Below are 17,902 nucleotides of genomic sequence, written 5' to 3' on the forward strand. Positions count from 1 at the left end.
AAGATATTGGTTGGAAATGTAGCTCAGTAATAGAGTGTTTGCCTAGCATGTGCTAGGCCCTGCATATAATTCCCAACAGCATTCAAGATGAAATAAAATTGGATCACTTAAAAAATGATTTACATGCTAAACAATAACAAGTTGGATTAATAATAAAATAATTATTTTTGTAATAATAAAAGAAATGTATATTCCATACAACAAAAAAAGCAGCCAAACTTGCATCCTAGAATTATGTGCCTCTTATTAGTTATACATATGTAAAATTTGGGGAAATTTCAGGGTATCTCATGAGAATATGGATATAAACACTTCCTTAGATTGGAAGACTTTGTGTTTATTAAGAAAATTATTAACTACTGCATTTGTTATTTTTCATTAGCTTAAGAGTCTGATTGTATACATTGCTTTTTAAAGTGGGACAATAGGATTGCCAGCCAATGCATAGAGTTTTTGTTTTGCCTCTGAATTAGCATAAATCCCACTCTCATCATGCCATGTGTTGATGCCAAATCTTTTGGAGCCATCGATGTCTGTGAACTGAGAACGGCACTTCCTGTAGACTATGGAGTACTCGTCTTGGCGTGGACAGGCCTACGATGAGAAAATAATAATAATGATCAGTGACTGAAGCATATGTTCAAAGGAGCATGCACCAAAAGTTGGTTTTTATGACTAAAGGTGAATATTTCAATAACGGATTAACTTGGTTTTATCAAATGCTTCCATGAAGAACAACCAAACACTGGTTAGGCATTTTATAAGAACTTTCAATCTTGAAAGAAGAATCAAGCTCACTGTGGTTTGATTTACAATACTTTGAAAATGTATAGGAGCATGCATGTAAAAAAAATTCTAAACTATATACAAGCACAAAGGCCAAGTTATACATCATGGTAATCTAAATAAAACCAACATAATTAGAGTTAACTACTTTCTTCAACACATTTCGTTGGTGAGTCAGGATTGTTCTGAAGAACAGTATCTTGTGTTAAATTTCAATAATGAGTATTTAATCATCCACCACTGTGGATATCAAGCTCCAAGGCTCATCCTTATGAGAAATTTGACTCAAAACAACCCAATATAGTTTAAGATGCTTATCCTTAGGCCACATCAAGCTTCACTGTAATAAATATGATGCTATTGTTGGCCATTTCCCAAGGAAGCAATGGTTCTTTCTGACTGTACCAGGAGTGACGGCAGAGCTACATCATACGGTCTGATAAAAACTCATCACCTCACTTCTGCTTTAAATTAGTTCCAAGTTTAAAGCACCGGAAGAAGATTGAAACGAAGCTGCCCAAGCTATAAAACCAATTAAGAACACCAAAGACATTCTCATCTTAGATTTCTTTTCTATTGACATTTTAACCATACTTTCAACCATAGGATCCACTTATCTGTGATGTGACCATCATGGGTTGAGCACGTTGGCCATTCATGCCACTCAAGGGGCAGGCAGTGGATCTTTGTAAATTTTGTATACTTAGTAAACTTTGTAAACCCTCGAGGCAGGAAAGTGGCCAGGCCTTGCCTGAGGATTTCCAGCAGCACCCCTCCCACCTCTGTCACCTCCCTATGGCTGGATATCCCTGATGAATGGACAGACAGATGTTACTCTGTACCAAGAGAACTGAAGGACTGATGAATACCATGACCTGAGTGAAGAATCGACTTAAAGTGAAAGAAGCCGAGTACGAAGAAGAGATGGATTCCGTAGTATGTGAATTTTATCTCAGTGAAACTATTTAAAATCAACATGTGCACCGACAGGAGTGATTCTGAAGTTAGAGAAACCAGACAAAAGATTGCTGCTTGATAAGTCACATTACAGCACACCTGCCAGCTGAACAAATGAGCCAGTGGGTAACAGTCGCCAGTCTCTGCGACCTAGATATACCTGCTGATGCCAATTTCAAGTGACCAGGGTGGTCAGAGGTCCAAGGAGGATGTGAGCTTAATCTTTTGTACAAAATGTTGAGCATTCATCCCAGCTCATCTTGGGTTCCCTCTCACAGTGTGTAACTGCCAGTGCGTAGCAGGGTGACCTCAGCCCAGAAGTAGGAGTAGACTCTAACAGGCCTAAGAAAAGTGAGGTGTTTTCATCCCATTCTCAAGTCAGCAGGTCTTCAAAGATTAGAACAAGTCATTAGAGACCTTGCCAACTTAAATGAGAAAGTTTCTAGACTAGATTGCTCCTGGAAGCCCCCCCTGCAGCTAGTATACTGTGAAATCAAGTTTTCTTTCCTTTTTATTTATTTTTCAGGGCTGGGTATTAGACCCAGGGTTTCTATAGCCCCTGAAGCCAACCCTTGTAAAAGGCAGATTGGAGAGTCTGTGAGAAACAGGATACATTGTAGTATTGATCCTTTCCCAAGGTCTAACGTCTCCAAAGTGAGAGCCAATCGATTGTTTTTACCGCCTGATTCAGTTTAAGCTGGACTGTGTGCATCTTGCTAAAAGCATCTTGACACAATTTCTCATGCAACATGAGAATACCGAGGCCCTTGGAACAAGGAAAGGAGTCAAAGCCATGGCAGCAGAGCAGACACTAGACATCAAGGGTCTGATAAAGTGGATGTCTGGGAATCAGAAAGGTCGAAACAAAGCAGGCAATCAGAAGCAACAACAAAATCATTAGGAACTGGGAAGATGAACTTTCTCATTAGGAAATAAAACAAGGAATCTTTCAAAGGAAACCAAAGCCCTGAGATGGATCATGAAGGAAGCAGGTACCCCACAGTGACTGCAGCTCAGGCCCAAAGGCAAAGCTGGAGTAGTGGGAATCCCAAACAAGCAAGCAATTTGGAGTACCATGCAAACCAATAAATAGAGGAGTTAATTTAAAAATTAATGTGTTTTCCCATCAGTGTATGTAACTACTCATTTGCTCAAATGGAGTTTAAAATGTGTTTTAGAACAATACTAGTCAAAGACCAAAATAATGCTGACTTGCAGCATGAAAAACATTCTTTAGCAAGATATTAGCCTCATTTTGTAAATGTACAGGCTTAAGGAGTCAGAACACCAGTGGTCAAACAGGAGATCGCAGGGCTCCCTTGGATGTATACAGAAAATATCCTTTACTCTTACGGCTTATAGAAGACTTGGGGAAGGAAGAAAATGGGCCTATCTGGGAACCTTTGGGAAGAAAAGCAGAAAGAGAAGGAAATCAGAACAGCAGGAAAGGTCAGCGGTTTTCCCATCCCTGCTCTTTAACCAAGAAGGGTCCCAGGACCAGGGAGCATCTTCTCATTGCAGGTGATAGCTCATGGTACATTTCCACTGGGATCTGCTCTGGGCTACTGGCTAGAATGACTGCACAAGCCCTCCCTGAGTGTGTCCCTGGGCTTCCTCAGTGGGGACCAAGTTCCAAGAATGAAAGTGACACAAGGTGAATCAAGAGGAATGTACCCTGGTTTTAATCAAAGTCACACAACATCATTTCCAGGAGAGACTCAGCTCATCCAGATTCCGAGGTAGGAAACAGATTCAGCTTCTCGGCCAAGGGCACCCATCCATGTGGTGTGAGGCACCAATCACAGTCATTTTTAACATACTTCTCTCTCTCTTCTTCTAGGGGGAGAAGAGTAAGTTGGACCAAGAACCTCAAATCCCCCTTGAGTCTGATAATTTTTTTAGGAAAACTCATAGTTGTGTTTTTAGAGTTCTACATGTAGCTCTGATTGCTTACTTCACAAGGATATAAAGCAAAATCATCACTGAGAACAGGTGCATGGGCTGAAGTCCAGAGGATGCCAGGTGCAGACCCCTGGCCGACTAACCCAGTGAGCTGACAAGAATAAAGCCTCTCCACATGGAAAGCTGGTTAGAAATGCATGGCCAGAGTTCTTACTGGGCACTGATCACATCCAACTTCAGTCTGCATGCACCAACATTTCATACTTGAAGAAAAACAGGTGTTTGGCACAAACCATGTGGGTTGCATGATTAGCTTTGGCACAAGGAACCACTCTGATAAGGGAATTGTGATCCTGAAAGCCAAGTTTCCAGATACAATCCAGACCAACCTTAGAGCAAGAATTTTGAAAAGATAGTAGTCTTGGCTTTGATTCATTAGTTCTTGGCTGCATACAGGACATGGGAGATGATCTTTAAGAAAGTGAGAGTATTTTCAAGAGAGATTAAGCTGGGTATAGTGGATCATTGCTGTAATACCCCCATATTATATTATAGGCTAAGGCTCAAGGACTGTCTTGAAGCCAGCCTAGGCTACAGTGTGAGATCCTGTCTTTACAAAAATTTCAAGTAGTTAGAAAATGGGGAGGAGAGAGAGAGAGAGAGAGAGAGAGAGAGAGAGAGAGAGAGAGAGAGAGAGAAGAGAGAGAGTGAGTCTTAGATATATTTTGTATAGTAACTAAGTTGTAGCATCAAAAGGCTCTATCCAGAGAGAGGAGTTGTCCCCAGTGATAGAGTTGGTAAGAAAAAGTCTAGTTACCAGTTAGACTCACTTCCTTCTTAAATACAGACAGCTATCAGATGCTCAGCACTCCAACAGAATACCTAAAATCCTTATCTAGTCTTTCCTTAGTGGTTGTAGGAAGAGTTCAGAGTTCTATGAACTCAGAAGCAGGCATTTGGATTGCTACACATTGTTGGCGAGCCCAGTATTCAGTGCTACCAAGACCATGGTTTCTGCCTGTTTCTTTGAGGCTGAGCTAGGATTTGATAGATTTTTCTGAGCCCTTCAGGTAGACAAGACTACCTGGGAAGTATATGCTTTGTGTGTGTGGTAATAAGCATGATTTCACTGAGATTCCTGCAGGATCTGGAGAAGGGACACTTCACAGAAAGAGCTTAGAGCATTTTCATGGCTAACTGGGTACAAAAAATCCGATGATTCATAGCATCAAATCTGCATAGTGGGGTGAGTTGTAACACTACTAAAAAGAATAAGACACGGGGATGGGGGGAGGATGTCTTTTACAGGGAAATTATGAGTCACATTTTATGCATTTCTAATTTGAGATGGCATCGGTACAAAATGTTTATTTGGAAGATGGTGTGATGGGACAGATGGCCTGGAGAGAAGTCAGTGCCCTACACGCAGCAGTGATCATCAGCAGGGAAAAAATAGCTATAGAGAACATCACAGGTACCATGGCTGGTATCTGCTGTACACTGTTGATTGCATAATTGTACTCCACAAAATTCCCTGAGGTTGAAAATTGTACCACATCTGTATGTCCTTGCTCTGGCATGCACGTTGTTTTATTCAGGATAAAGAAGTTCAGTCACCCACTGCTGACTCTCATAGAGGTTATGTAGATATCCCTTGTATATTTTTTTGAACCATTCTTGTAATATTTAAACTATGTACTAACCAAAATTTTTACCCCCAGAGTCATACATGCAGAGATAATGGGACAGATGAATTCTCTGAGGTTGTGTAAAATTGGAGGAGCAGTGTTCTGGGAGCCATGACTGGGTCTAAAAAGAAGTGAAGGTAGAAAGCAGCAGTGGCAAGGAGAATATTGTAGATCTAGGAGGATCAGTGAGGTTAAAGGGTTCAGTGGGAGCCAGTGGGAGCCACTAACTTTAACTCTAAAAGATGTGACAGAACAAGACCTAACAAAACGCAGCGGGATGAATCAATTTCTAGTCACCTGAGCTTATGCTGCTCAGAAAAGGGTTAAGGGAATTCAATAAAACATGCTGGTAAAGGGTAGAGCAAAAAGGAATGCTGGGGGCTAAATAGCCCTGCAGACACCAGAAGCCACTGAAGCTGCAGCAGGAGCATAAAGAAGGCTAGTACATTTAACATTGAATAAACCGTAAACCTATGGATGGTGAAAAAAAAAAAAAGAAGAAGGCTAGCATGGGGAAAACTGGCTAAGGAGGTTTCTTCTTTCCATCCATTTGTTCTGCTTCCTTGTCTCTATTTTGTGGATCATGGCAAGACCCCTGAGGATGTTACCATAGGCTTCTGGGTGGATGGGTTTCTCAACTGACCTTCACATAGTTCAGACAAGTGACATGTTTTATCATATAGAGTGGTATAGCATTCATAGCATCTTTACATAACCGGCTTGCCCAAGCCCATGGTGTCCCCACACCCTGTGCTTGCTGAATGCTACATTCTTATTCTTTAGGATAAAGGAGCATGGTTTAGTAATCCATATTCTGTGAATAAATGGCTCTTGACTTTACCAGAGTTTATGTCAGTAACCTTGTGTATCCTTGTCTCCTGTATCATTTTCCCCCTGAGAAAATGACAGCGCTGTTCCTTAGCCATGTACCAAACCCTCAGTCTACTATTCCAAACCTTCCAACAAGCCATTCTGAGGTTATATTCTTTCTGATTTCTTTCTATGCCCTTGATTCCTCTCTAATTTGATAGTTTTATTTTTCAAGGTCATCTTCAGTTGGAGATCAGCCTTCTGGAACATTGTTAACTGCCTAATTTTGTCTCATAATTCTAAAACAGTCTCAGTCCCTCCATCCAGCTCACCCATAAATGTGTATAATGGGTTGTTTCCTGGCCAAATCAGTCACTATGAACAATCCTTGTGTGTACTGTAAAGACAGCCATTACCTGCCTGGCATTAGTACAGCAAAGGCCATCCTTCCCAAGTATGCCCATAAGTACACTCATTTTGGGTACCTCATTTACTCGTAAAAGTCATTTGAAGCAGCTAGCATCTGATGTGACTGATATGAATGTTGCATAGATAAAACCAAAGTATATATATTTTATAGATTGCCTGTGAGGTCTTCTTTTATAAGTTTTACTATACATCTTGTATAAATCTTTAGTATACATCTTCTATGACTCTTGTGCATATGAATAAAGACCCTACCTTCACTTAGTAAAGTCTTCTAAGCACACATGTAGAACAATAGGAAGAAATGAACAAGAATCTTCCTGGTGACACTGGGTGACACTGGGTGAAACTGGGTGACACTGGAGAACAGATTTTACTCATTTCTTCACTAAACTTCAAGTGAGTTTGTTCCTACTAACTGTTATTTCCTCTCAATGGTTGTGTTGTAAAATAAAAATAATAGTCGTCGGACATTATAGCAATAGTAACTGTGTAACTAGTGGGGATAATAAATATGTAACTGTAAATGTATAACAAAACATTTTACATTTTGTCATACATTTAAGAAGTACTTTCTACTTCTTTTTACTTAATACACTTCTAAAGGAAAGAAAAACATTGGTGTAATTCCAAACATTGGACCACAAGGAAATTATCACAAATGGTGTAAAGAAGCTTAGACGGTGAGCACAAATATAAAATACTACACATTAACAAATGTAGCCAATATAATAAGGTTTTGTGTGAACAACCACTTCAAGACTTTTAAAAGTAGCATTGCACCACCATGTTCCAGGCAATAACACTCCCGGCAGCCTATGAGATGCGAGCTACTGACATCTACTTCTAATTAGTGTTCTAATTAATCCTATCTCACTTCAGTCATAGGATGCACACGTATAACTTTTTTTATTCTTCGGTCAGTATTATCTGAGGACAATGCTTTATTTGTATTTATAATCACATGATATTACATATTGCATGCAAATTTGAAGCCTAGGGCTCTCAATTTTTAAAATACTTTTTCCTGTATAGAACACATATGTGTTTTCTGCAGAAATCAAACAGTTTGAAAAGAAGAAAGTCAGATCTCTCATATCCCAAATTCTTTGATGCAGAACTGTGTTTTGTGACCTCGTGTAGAGGCAAAGGCACATGGTGGCTAACCACTCTTAGGAGGAACATGATAGTCAGAACAACAGTGACATCCTTTCCATTCTTTGCAAAGGATATGACACTAAATATCATTTCAAAGTCCGACTTTCCTGTGATAGAGTCCTGGAATACTAGTGATTCGCCAAATGAACAGAAAATTAAAATATTTATTATCTAGTTTTCAAATTGACAGAATAAAATGTCTGCCAAGGTCTTCAATCAAAAAAAATTACTTAGTCATTAAACAAACACTTTTGTAATGGAACAGAGACAATGTAATGGACAGAGTTTAATCATATCAAATAGTTGAACTAACAGAGAAGTTGGAGGCAGGTAAACTAACTCACCTCCTCCAAATCCAGCCCCCCAGTCCCACCCCCAAGTCTGTAGTAGCTCACCTGCTGTGGCCTCCCTTTGCTATCTGACCTCATCTCCAGCATCACTTAGATCTCCACCAACCTCCCTCCCCACTCATCCTGTATTCCAAACCTCAAGTCCAGCAGGCATTCTCTGGGTCCCTACTAGCCAAACATTCTAGAGAAACAAGGAGAGCAGATGAGGATGCAGGCAAGCTTCAGATCTTACCTCTCCCTCCTGTCCTCCATACCCAATTTCCAGTCTCATCTCCAGCTCTATAGCAGACTATAGCAGACTAGCTGTTGTGGTCTCTCCTTACTCTCTGCCCCAATTTCCAGGGACCTAAGCCAATCCTTGTACAACACCCTGCTTTCTTCCCTCCTGTGGACTTTCTCACCACTCTCTCCAAACCCTGCCCATCGCTATTTCTAAATGTTGACTTCCCATATGTAGAAACACATTTTACCCAGAATCCCTAGTAACTACACATGGCAGGATCCCAGAAGAATTCCCTACCAGGCAACACACAGCCACTAAACCCTCCAAAGGTAACAAAGATCAAGGAACAAAATACTCATCCAACAAAGACAAAACCAGATATCAGCACTCAGAATTACAATCATCACAAACCCAGATGCCTAGACTCTAGTGTGAAAACATATCAGGGTAATATGTCTCCACTAGAGCCCAGCAATCCTTAAATCAGTAGGTCCTAAGAACTGCAGCATTCTCTTGTTACACAAACCTAAGACAAAGCTTAAAATACCCTTTATGAATGTGATAGTGGTCCATAAAGGGCAACTTAAGGGACAGAGAATGGGAGTCAATGAGGGAAACAGTTAAAGACTGGAAAGTGGAAAGTGGAAATAGAGTCAACACAGGAAACCCAAACTGAGGGAAAACTAGAATGGAAAATTTAGAAACTGAAACACGAACCTCAGAGGCAACAATCACCAACAAAACATAAGAGATGGAAGAGAGACTCCACGGCATTGAAAACATAAAAAAAGAAATGAATTCCTCAGTCCAAGAAAATGTAAAAGCAAAAAATAAAATAAAATAAAATAATTTACATAGACCATTCAGTAAATCCAAGACTCCACAAAAGAGTCAAATCCAAGAATAACAGGAATAGAGGAAGGAGAAGTAACCCAGGTCAAAGACACAGAAAATATTTTCAACAAAAATCATAGAAAAAAATTGCCCTAACCTAAAGATGGCAATAGCTATCAAGGTACAAGAAGCACACAGCACACCAATCAGACTGGACCAGAAAAGAAATTCTCCACAAACATAATAATCAAAATACTAAACATACAGGCCAAAGAAAGAATACTAAAAGCTAAAGAGGAAAAAGACCAAATAATATATAAAAAGCAGGCCTATTAGAATAACACCTGACTTCTCAATGGAAGATTCTAAAAGGCAGGAGGGTCTGGACATATGTTCTACAGACTCTAAGAGACCACAGATGCCAGCCCAGACTACTTTACTAAGCAAAATTTAGAATCACCAGAGAAGAGATGGAAAAAAATAATGCATTCCATGATAAAACCAAATTTAAACAGTATCTTTAAATGCCAGCCCTAGAGAAGACACTAAAAGGAAAACTCCAACCTGAACAGATTAACTATCAAAAATATCAAGTTGCAGTAGGGCTAGGCACCTCCAGACCCAGCAGCCTGCCATGCCACCCATAGACCTGCCCTCCAGCACATAGCACAGGCAGAGCATAGACACCATTTGCCACCACACCACTCAGCCTGGGATGTCACAGGGGCCTCTGGGTGACATCCCAGGCTGAGTGGTGTGGTGGCAAATGGTGTCTATGCTCTGCCTGTGCTATGTGCTGGAGGGCAGGTCTATGGGTGGCATGGCAGCTGGAGAACTGGCCCTGCCTCTTACCAGCTACGGCACTCAGGAGAGTGGACCCAGCACTTGTCTGGACAGCACAGTAGGGCTGGCCCTGGTCAGGGGTTGAGGGTGCATGTGAGCCAGCCTGAAGGCAAAAGCTAGGGAGAGCTGGCCCTGCAATTCATCTGCCATGAGGTGACATGGGTGCAGGGATGATGTCCTTCTGTCTCACCCCTCACTACCTATGGAAGTCAGAAGAGATGGCCCCAAGGGCATGAGAGTGGGTGAGCTGTCCCTGTCCCTCAATGGCTGAGCACTCCACATGGGAGAACAGGCCCTGCACCTCACCTGGACAGCACAGTACAGCTGGCCCTGGTAAAGGGGGAGCAGGGGTGATGCCCTCCCTCTCCTCCCTCTCCACCTTCTGTGAGGTGTGAAGGCGTGAGAGTGGGAGAGCTGGCCCAGCCCCTCCCAGGCTGCAGCACTTGGGAGAGTGGGCCCTATGCCTTGACTAAGCAGCACAGTGGAGCTGGTTCTGGAGGTGTAGGTGTGGTGAGCTGGCCCCAAGGGGATGAGAGCAGGAGAGGAGATCCTGCCTCCTGCTGATGACACCAATGGGTGGCCTCATGGATTAGTAGGATTAATATAGTAAAGTTAGCCATCATACTAAAAGCAATTTATAGATTCAATGCAGTCTCCATCAATATTCTAGCACAACTCTTCACAGATCATAAAAAGACAATTTTTAGTATCATATGAAAACACACACACACACAAACAAAAAGGTTAACTAAAACAATCCTAGGAGGAGAACACAACATCTGCCCCATCACCGGGAGTAACTGTGACCAGCAGGACCCAGGCACTCAGGAACTCTGCCAGCCCAGTGGCAGGGGTTCCTTCTAGTCTATCTGGGCTGGTGCCCTGAGCAGACCTTGGGTGCAAATTCCACACAACACCCAGAGGAAGCTCCACTCCCAGGCACTCTAACACACCCAGGATCAGAGCTGAGGAGGTAAGGAGGACACAACACCTGTCCCAACACCAGGAGTAACTGGGACCAGCAGGACCCAGGCACACAGGAACTCTGCCAGCATAGTGGCACAGGTTCCTTCCAGTCTGTCTGGGTTGGTGCCCTAGGCAGACCTTGGGTGCAAATTTTGCAGCCAGTCCCACAACACCCAAAGGAAACTCCACTCCCAGGAACTCTAATGGGCCCAGGATCACAGAATCACAGGACCACAGAGACAGCTTGACTCTGAGGAGTTCTGTCACAACCAGTATCACAGGAAGGACAGGCCCTAGTCAGATTTAGCCAGGGCAGGTAGTACTAGAGACAACCAGACAGTGGGAGGCAAGTGTAAGAACAGAAGCAACACAAACCAAGACTACTTGGCATCATCAGAGCCCAATTCTCCCACCACAGCAAGTCCTGGATACACTATCACACAGGAAAAGCAAGATTCAGATCTAAAATCACTTCTCATGATGATACAGGACTTTAAGAAAGACATAAATAACTCCCTCAAAGAAATACTGGAGAATACAGGTAAACATCTAGAAGCCCTTAGAGAGGAAACACAAAAATCCCTTAAAGAACTACAGGAAAACACAATCACACAGGTGAAGGAAATGAACCAAACCATCCAGGATCTAAAAATGGAAATAGAAAAAATAAAGAAATCACAAAGGGAGACAACCCTGGAGTTAGAAAACCTAGGAAAGAGATCAGGAGTCATAGATGCAAGCTTCACTAACAGAATAGAAGAGATAGAAGAGAGAATCTCAGGGGCAGAAGACACCATAGAAAACATTTGTAGAGATTAACTATGGAGCAGAGACTAAAGGAAGGACAAGTCAGAGGCTGCTCCACCTGAGAATCCTTCCCATATTCAACCATCAAATCTAGACACTATTGTGGATGCCAGCAAGTGCTGGCTGACAGGAGCCTGATATAGCTGTCTCCTGAGAGGCGCTGACAGTACTTGACTAATACAGAAGTAGAGGCTCACAGCCATCCATTGGACTGAGTATAGGGTGCCCAATGAAGGAGCTAGAGAAAGGACCCAAGGAGCTGAAGGGTTTGCAGCCCCTTAAGACGAACAATAATATGAACTAACTAGTACTCTCAGAGCTCCCAGGGACTAAACCACCAACCAAAGAGTACACATGGTGGGACTAATGGCTTCAGCAGCAAATGTATAGGAGAGGATGGCCAAATAGGTCATCAATGGGAGGAGAGGCCCATGACCCTGTGAAGGTTCAATGCCCCAGTGTAGGAGAATGCCAGGGGCAGTAAGCAGGAGGCAGTAGGGTGGTGAGCAGGGGAAAAGGGGAGGGAACAGGGGTTTGTTTAGTTTTGTGTTTTTTATTTTATTTTGGATGGGAACCTGGGAAAGAAGATATTGTAAATAAAGAAAACATCTAATAAAAAAAAACAAATAAAAAAGAAAATATTGACACAACAGTCAAAGAAAATGCAAAAAGCAAAAAGATCCTAACGCAAAACATCCAGGAAATCCAGGACACAATGAGAAAACCAAACCTAAGGATAATACGTATAGAAGAGAATGAAGACTCCCAACTTAAAGGGCCAGCAAATATCTTCAACAAAATTATAGAAGAAAACTTCCCTAACCTAAAGAAAGAGATGCCCATGAACATATAAGAAGCCTATAGAACTCCAAATAGACTGGACCAGAAAAGAAATTCCTCCCGTCACATAATAACAAAAACACCAAATGCACTAAACAAAGAAAGAATTTTAAAAGCAGTAAGGGAAAAAGGTCAAGTAACATATAAAGGCAGGCCTATCAGAACTATACCGGAATTCTCACCAGAGACTATGAAAACTAGAAGATCCTGGGCAGATGTCATACAGACTCTAAGAGAACACAAATGCCAGCCCAGGCTACTATACCCAGCAAAACTCTCAATTACCATAGATGGAGAAAACAAGATATTCCATGACAAAACAAAATTTACCCAATATATTTCCCTACAAAGGATAATAGATGGAAAACATCAACATAAGGAGCAAAACTACACCCTAGAAGAAGCAAGGAAGTAATCTTTCAACAAAGCCACACAAACATAATTCCACCACTAACAGCAAAAATAACAGGAAGTAACAATTACTTTTTCTTAATAACTTAATTTGAAAATTAACATTACCAACATATCCTAATAGATTGAAATCCAAAAATATGAGGAATTAGAAATTTGTTGACTGTCACCCAGTGGTCTCTCTAATTTGGTAATTGGAGAAATAGGTCCATATACACTTTTTGCTTGTTTGTACATAACAGTGTCTTGCTGTGTATCACATAATGGTTTTGAAATCATGCTTCTCCTATCTCAGGCTCTCTATTAGTGGGACTGTTTATTTGATGTTTTTACACTATACTATGGTTTTCAGAACAGCTTATATATTTCAAATATATTTATACAGCCAAAAGAAACAGAAACAATTAACTTGGGAGGTGACTTGTAAGAGAACAACAAAGAGTGAGACTGAATGCTCTGATTGATGTTTGTAACTATTGTATCAAGTTTGAAGAAGATGGCTTTACAAGTTACTCTTTCTCTGAGATGAATGCTTTCCCAAATCATCACAGCCAATGAACTAGATTCTTACCCTCACCTAAAGTCTGTGCCACCCTCCAAGCAGAACCATTGTTCATTGAAACAGTTGGTGAATGACTTCAGGATAGACCATCTTAATACATACACCATTTCTTTTCTTTTCTTTTCTTTTCTTTTCTTTTCTTTTTTTTTTTTTTTTTTTTTTTTTTTTTTTTTTTTTTTTTTTTTTTTTTTTTTTTTTTTTTTTTTTTGGTTTGAACATGTATTTGGGGGGGGTGGTTTCAGGTTTTTTTTTATTAGCTGTTTTCTTCACTTACATGTCATACAATATCTCTTTTCCCAGGTTCCCCTCCAAATAAAATAAAATAAAATAACAATAACAATAACAATAACAATAACAAAAACAAACCCCTGTTCCCTCCCCCTGCTCACTACCCCACCCCCTTCTGCTTCCTGGCCCTGGCATTCCCCTACACTGGGGCATAGAACCTTCACAGGACCAAGGGCCTCTCCTCCCATTAATGACCTACTTGGCCATCCTCTGCTATACATATGCTGCTGGAGCCATTAGTAGTCCCACCATGTGTACTCTTTAGTTGCACACACCATTTCTTAAATGAATGTAACCTGTTCTCTGTGGACTGAGAATGAAGACAATTATTCAAGTCAAATAGCTTTGACCATAGCAGGAAATCTGTATCCAAAAATCGTGCCTATAATTCATTCCTTGGCACAGCAGAACTATCAACTCACAGCTTAGCTACGGTGGAAGAAAATCCTTTGGTGATGTAAGGGTCATTGAAGTACAGCCTTATTACAATGAACTCCAATGTCTAAAAATTGTCCTTATTTTGGGCTTGTACCACAGAAAGAGCCAAGATTTTAAGCTCTACTGAAAACAAAACAAACAATGAACAAAAAACTTTATCTATTTATATTCATTTAAAATATACTAGTAGTGATGCATTATTTTAAAATATATAGTTAATATGTTTGGAGTTATTTAAAATTTATATTGAGAAAAATGTATGTATTTTCAGTATTGCTGTAGATAAGCATCTACATAAGACTGTTCAATTGATTGTTGTTTTATATCAAACAATTTTTATAATAAAAAATAAAACAATCATAAATAGCAAAAGAACTACTGAATGTATCACCTACCATCCCTGGCTTCAAATTATGCTACTTGTACTACAGAGATATGACATTTTTTTTTTTTTTAAAAAAAAAGCATGGTATTGGCACAAAACCAGACACATTGATCAATGGAATCAAATTGAGGTCCCGGACAAAGTCACACACCTATGAACACATGACTTTTGATACAGGAGCCAGAAATACACACTGGAAAAAAAATAGCATCTCTTAACAAATGGCTGATCAAACTGCATGGCTGCTTGTAAAAACATTCAAATAGATCCATACTTATCACCCTGTACAAAACTCATCTACAAATGGATCAAAGACCTCAACATAGGATACGCTGAACCTGACAGAAGAAAAAGTGAGAAATAGCCTTGAACTGACTGGCACAGGAAGAATTTCTGAACAGAAAACCACCACAAAAGGCACTAGGACCAACAATTAATGAAACCGAAGAGCTTCACAACAAAGGACAGTGTCATTAGGACAAAGTGGCAGCCTGCAGAATGGAAATCAGTGTGCTGGTTCCTCAGTAATATTGAAATAAATCTACCTCAAGATCTAGCTATACTACTCTAGGTCATGTGCCCAAAGCACAATTCATCCTATCACAGATACGCTTGCTCAACCACATGCATTGCTGCTGTATTCATAGTAGTCAGGAATTAGAAACAGTCTAGATGTCCCTAAGAGAAGACTAGATTAAAAAATATGATACACATACACGATGGAGTATTACTTAGTTTCTAAAACTAAGTAATGACATTTTTATAGGTAAATTGATAGAAATAGAAAAATATCACCCTGAGTGAAGAAACCCAGACCCAGAAAGAGAAATATGGTACATATTCACATACATGTGAATATTATCTCTGAAGTCAACAGCAAAACCACAATTTGTATAACCACAGAGGTTAAGAATAGAGTAAGTGACAAGGGGTATGTACACATATATATTATTAGGAGAGAAAAAATAGAGTAGATAGTTATGGATAGATAGAAGCTGGAATGCAAGGACCAAGTGGGAAGGAGGGGTGCTGAGGGAGGGAATATGAGGAAAGACATGTCAAATTAAGAGCCATTTGAGGGGTAGTATGGAAACCTAATACAGTAGAAGCTTTCACATATATTTAAGTGTGTGTGTGTGTGTGTGTGTGTGAGAGAGAGAGAGAGAGAGAGAGAGAGAGAGAGAGAGAATTGTCATCAAATGAAGCTTCCAGTACTAGGATTTGGTCACATCTAATTGAGTTGTTGACCAAAGGTATCCCGCTATTGCCAAGGCTATAGATTTCTCTCCACAAACTGACAGCCTGCTAGGAATGTGAGAAGCATGGATGATGAAGACTTCTGTGCTCCAAGAACAAGCTCCCATTCTTCATGTTCACATTTTGTCCTTTAAATTTTGTGGGTTGATAATTAGGTGCATGTTTTAGTTGAGTTCCTAGTCATCTGGAAAGACAGGGTTTTTGTTGTTGTTTCATTTTGTTTTTTATTTTTTTGTTTTTCCATATTGAGAGTTTTGTACACACGTGTTGATCACATTAACATCCCCAACTCTTCCCAGATCTACCCCCACTTCCCTACCCATCCAATGTTGTGCTGCTGTTGTTTTTCTAAATGCCTCAAGACCAATTTGTGTTTCTCACATGTGTAGGAAAATAGTCTTACTGAAGTCTAGATCAGGTTGGTATGAGGGCACCATTGTGAGGGGATTGTCTTGATTACTAATTGAGATAAGAGATCCACCTTTAACATGGGCATCACCATTTTATAGACTGGACCCTGAGCTTTATAAGGGTAAAGGAAGCTAGCTCAGCAAATACAGCAAGCAGGTAGCATAGCAGCATTTGTTTCTGTCTGCCTTTACTGTATGTGTATGTTGGTTTGAACAGGAATGGTCACCAGAGACTCATGAGTTAGAATACTTGGGAACCAGTCACTGTAACTGTTTTGGAAGGATTAGGAGGTGTGGCCTTGCTGGAGGAGGTGTGTCACTGGGAGCAGTTTTTGAAGTTTCAGAAGACCCTTGCCATTCCCAGTGACTCCCTCCTTCTCTCCCCCTCTCTCTCCCTCTCCTCTCCTCCTCCTCTTCCTTTCTCTTACCTCTCCTCTCTCTTCCCAACCCCCCTTCTCTAATACACAAACACATGTGTGGATCAAGATGATATAAACTCTCAGCTACTTTTCCAGTACCAAGCCCACCTATCTGCTGCCATGCTCCACACCATGATACTCAGACTCTAACCCTCTGAGACACAACACCAGATGAACTCTACCTTTGCATGGTGTCTCACCACAGTAATAGAAACTTAATGAAGACAGTGTGATATGACTAGTTCCTTCCAGCTCCTACCATTGTAACTTCCACACAGTGATGGGCTGCAAGTTGGGCTTTTAGTTTATATTTTATCACAGCAACAGAGATAAAATTAGAACTCACAACTTCATTTTATTTAAAGATAGAACCAGCTCTTGTAAAAATAAGGGGCCAGGTCTGAAATTCATTTTGAAATAATGTGTTCATTTCCTAATGCTTTAAAACAATTTTTTCTGCTTGTTTATTCTGGATAGGGAACTCATATGTCATAGTGCACATAGAAGTCAGAGGACAACTTTCATGTGTCAGTTCCCCACATCCACCAGGTGGATTCTAGGGTTGGTAGGCTTGGTGGTTAATGCTTCTGCCTACTCAGTCATCTCATTGGCCTTTTATAAAAAGTTTTTGCATGTGTATGCAGACTGCAACTTTTTATTATTAAGTCCTGTTGCATTGGAAAATTCCAAAAAATACAAAGATAAAGAAAATCATCACAATTTCATATTCAATGGGTGATTTTGCCAACATTTTCAGTGCTTCTCCATGTTTCTAAAATTCTATGTATATTTTCATATAGTTTGGATGAAAAAACACATTTATGTCAATTTTTTGTTGTATTCCTTAAAATTTATAAAATATTATAACAATAAAAATAAGTATTATAAAAGTTGTTTGATATAAAACAGTCAATGTAATAGTTTTATGTAGATGCTCGTCTACAGCAATAGTGAAAATACATTTTTCTCAATATAAATTTTAAATAACTCCAAACGTATTAGCTGTATACTTAAAAATTATTTCATCACTACTAGTATTTTCTTAAATGAACATGAATATATAAAGTCTTTTTATTTGTTTTGTGTTTAGTAGAGTTTAAAATCTTGGCTCTTACTGTGGTACAAGCCCAAAATAAGAACAA

At 40.2% G+C, this 17,902-nt stretch overlaps 1 protein-coding gene across 1 annotated transcript in view; it reads right to left on the reverse strand.

Moving 5' to 3' along the window:
• Positions 1 to 316: 316 nt before the first annotated feature.
• Positions 317 to 17,902, reverse strand: part of CUNH9orf135 (chromosome unknown C9orf135 homolog) — a 105,336-nt gene continuing 87,750 nt past the window's right edge. The window contains exon 6 of the mRNA XM_031384795.1: positions 317 to 594. Coding sequence (XP_031240655.1) covers positions 412 to 594 — 183 coding nt within the window. The 3' untranslated portion in view covers positions 317 to 411. The remainder of the gene's footprint in view (positions 595 to 17,902) is intronic.

Source organism: Mastomys coucha, unplaced genomic scaffold (genome assembly GCF_008632895.1).
Source record: "Mastomys coucha isolate ucsf_1 unplaced genomic scaffold, UCSF_Mcou_1 pScaffold21, whole genome shotgun sequence".
In the NCBI taxonomy this organism is placed as follows: Eukaryota; Metazoa; Chordata; class Mammalia; order Rodentia; family Muridae; genus Mastomys; species Mastomys coucha.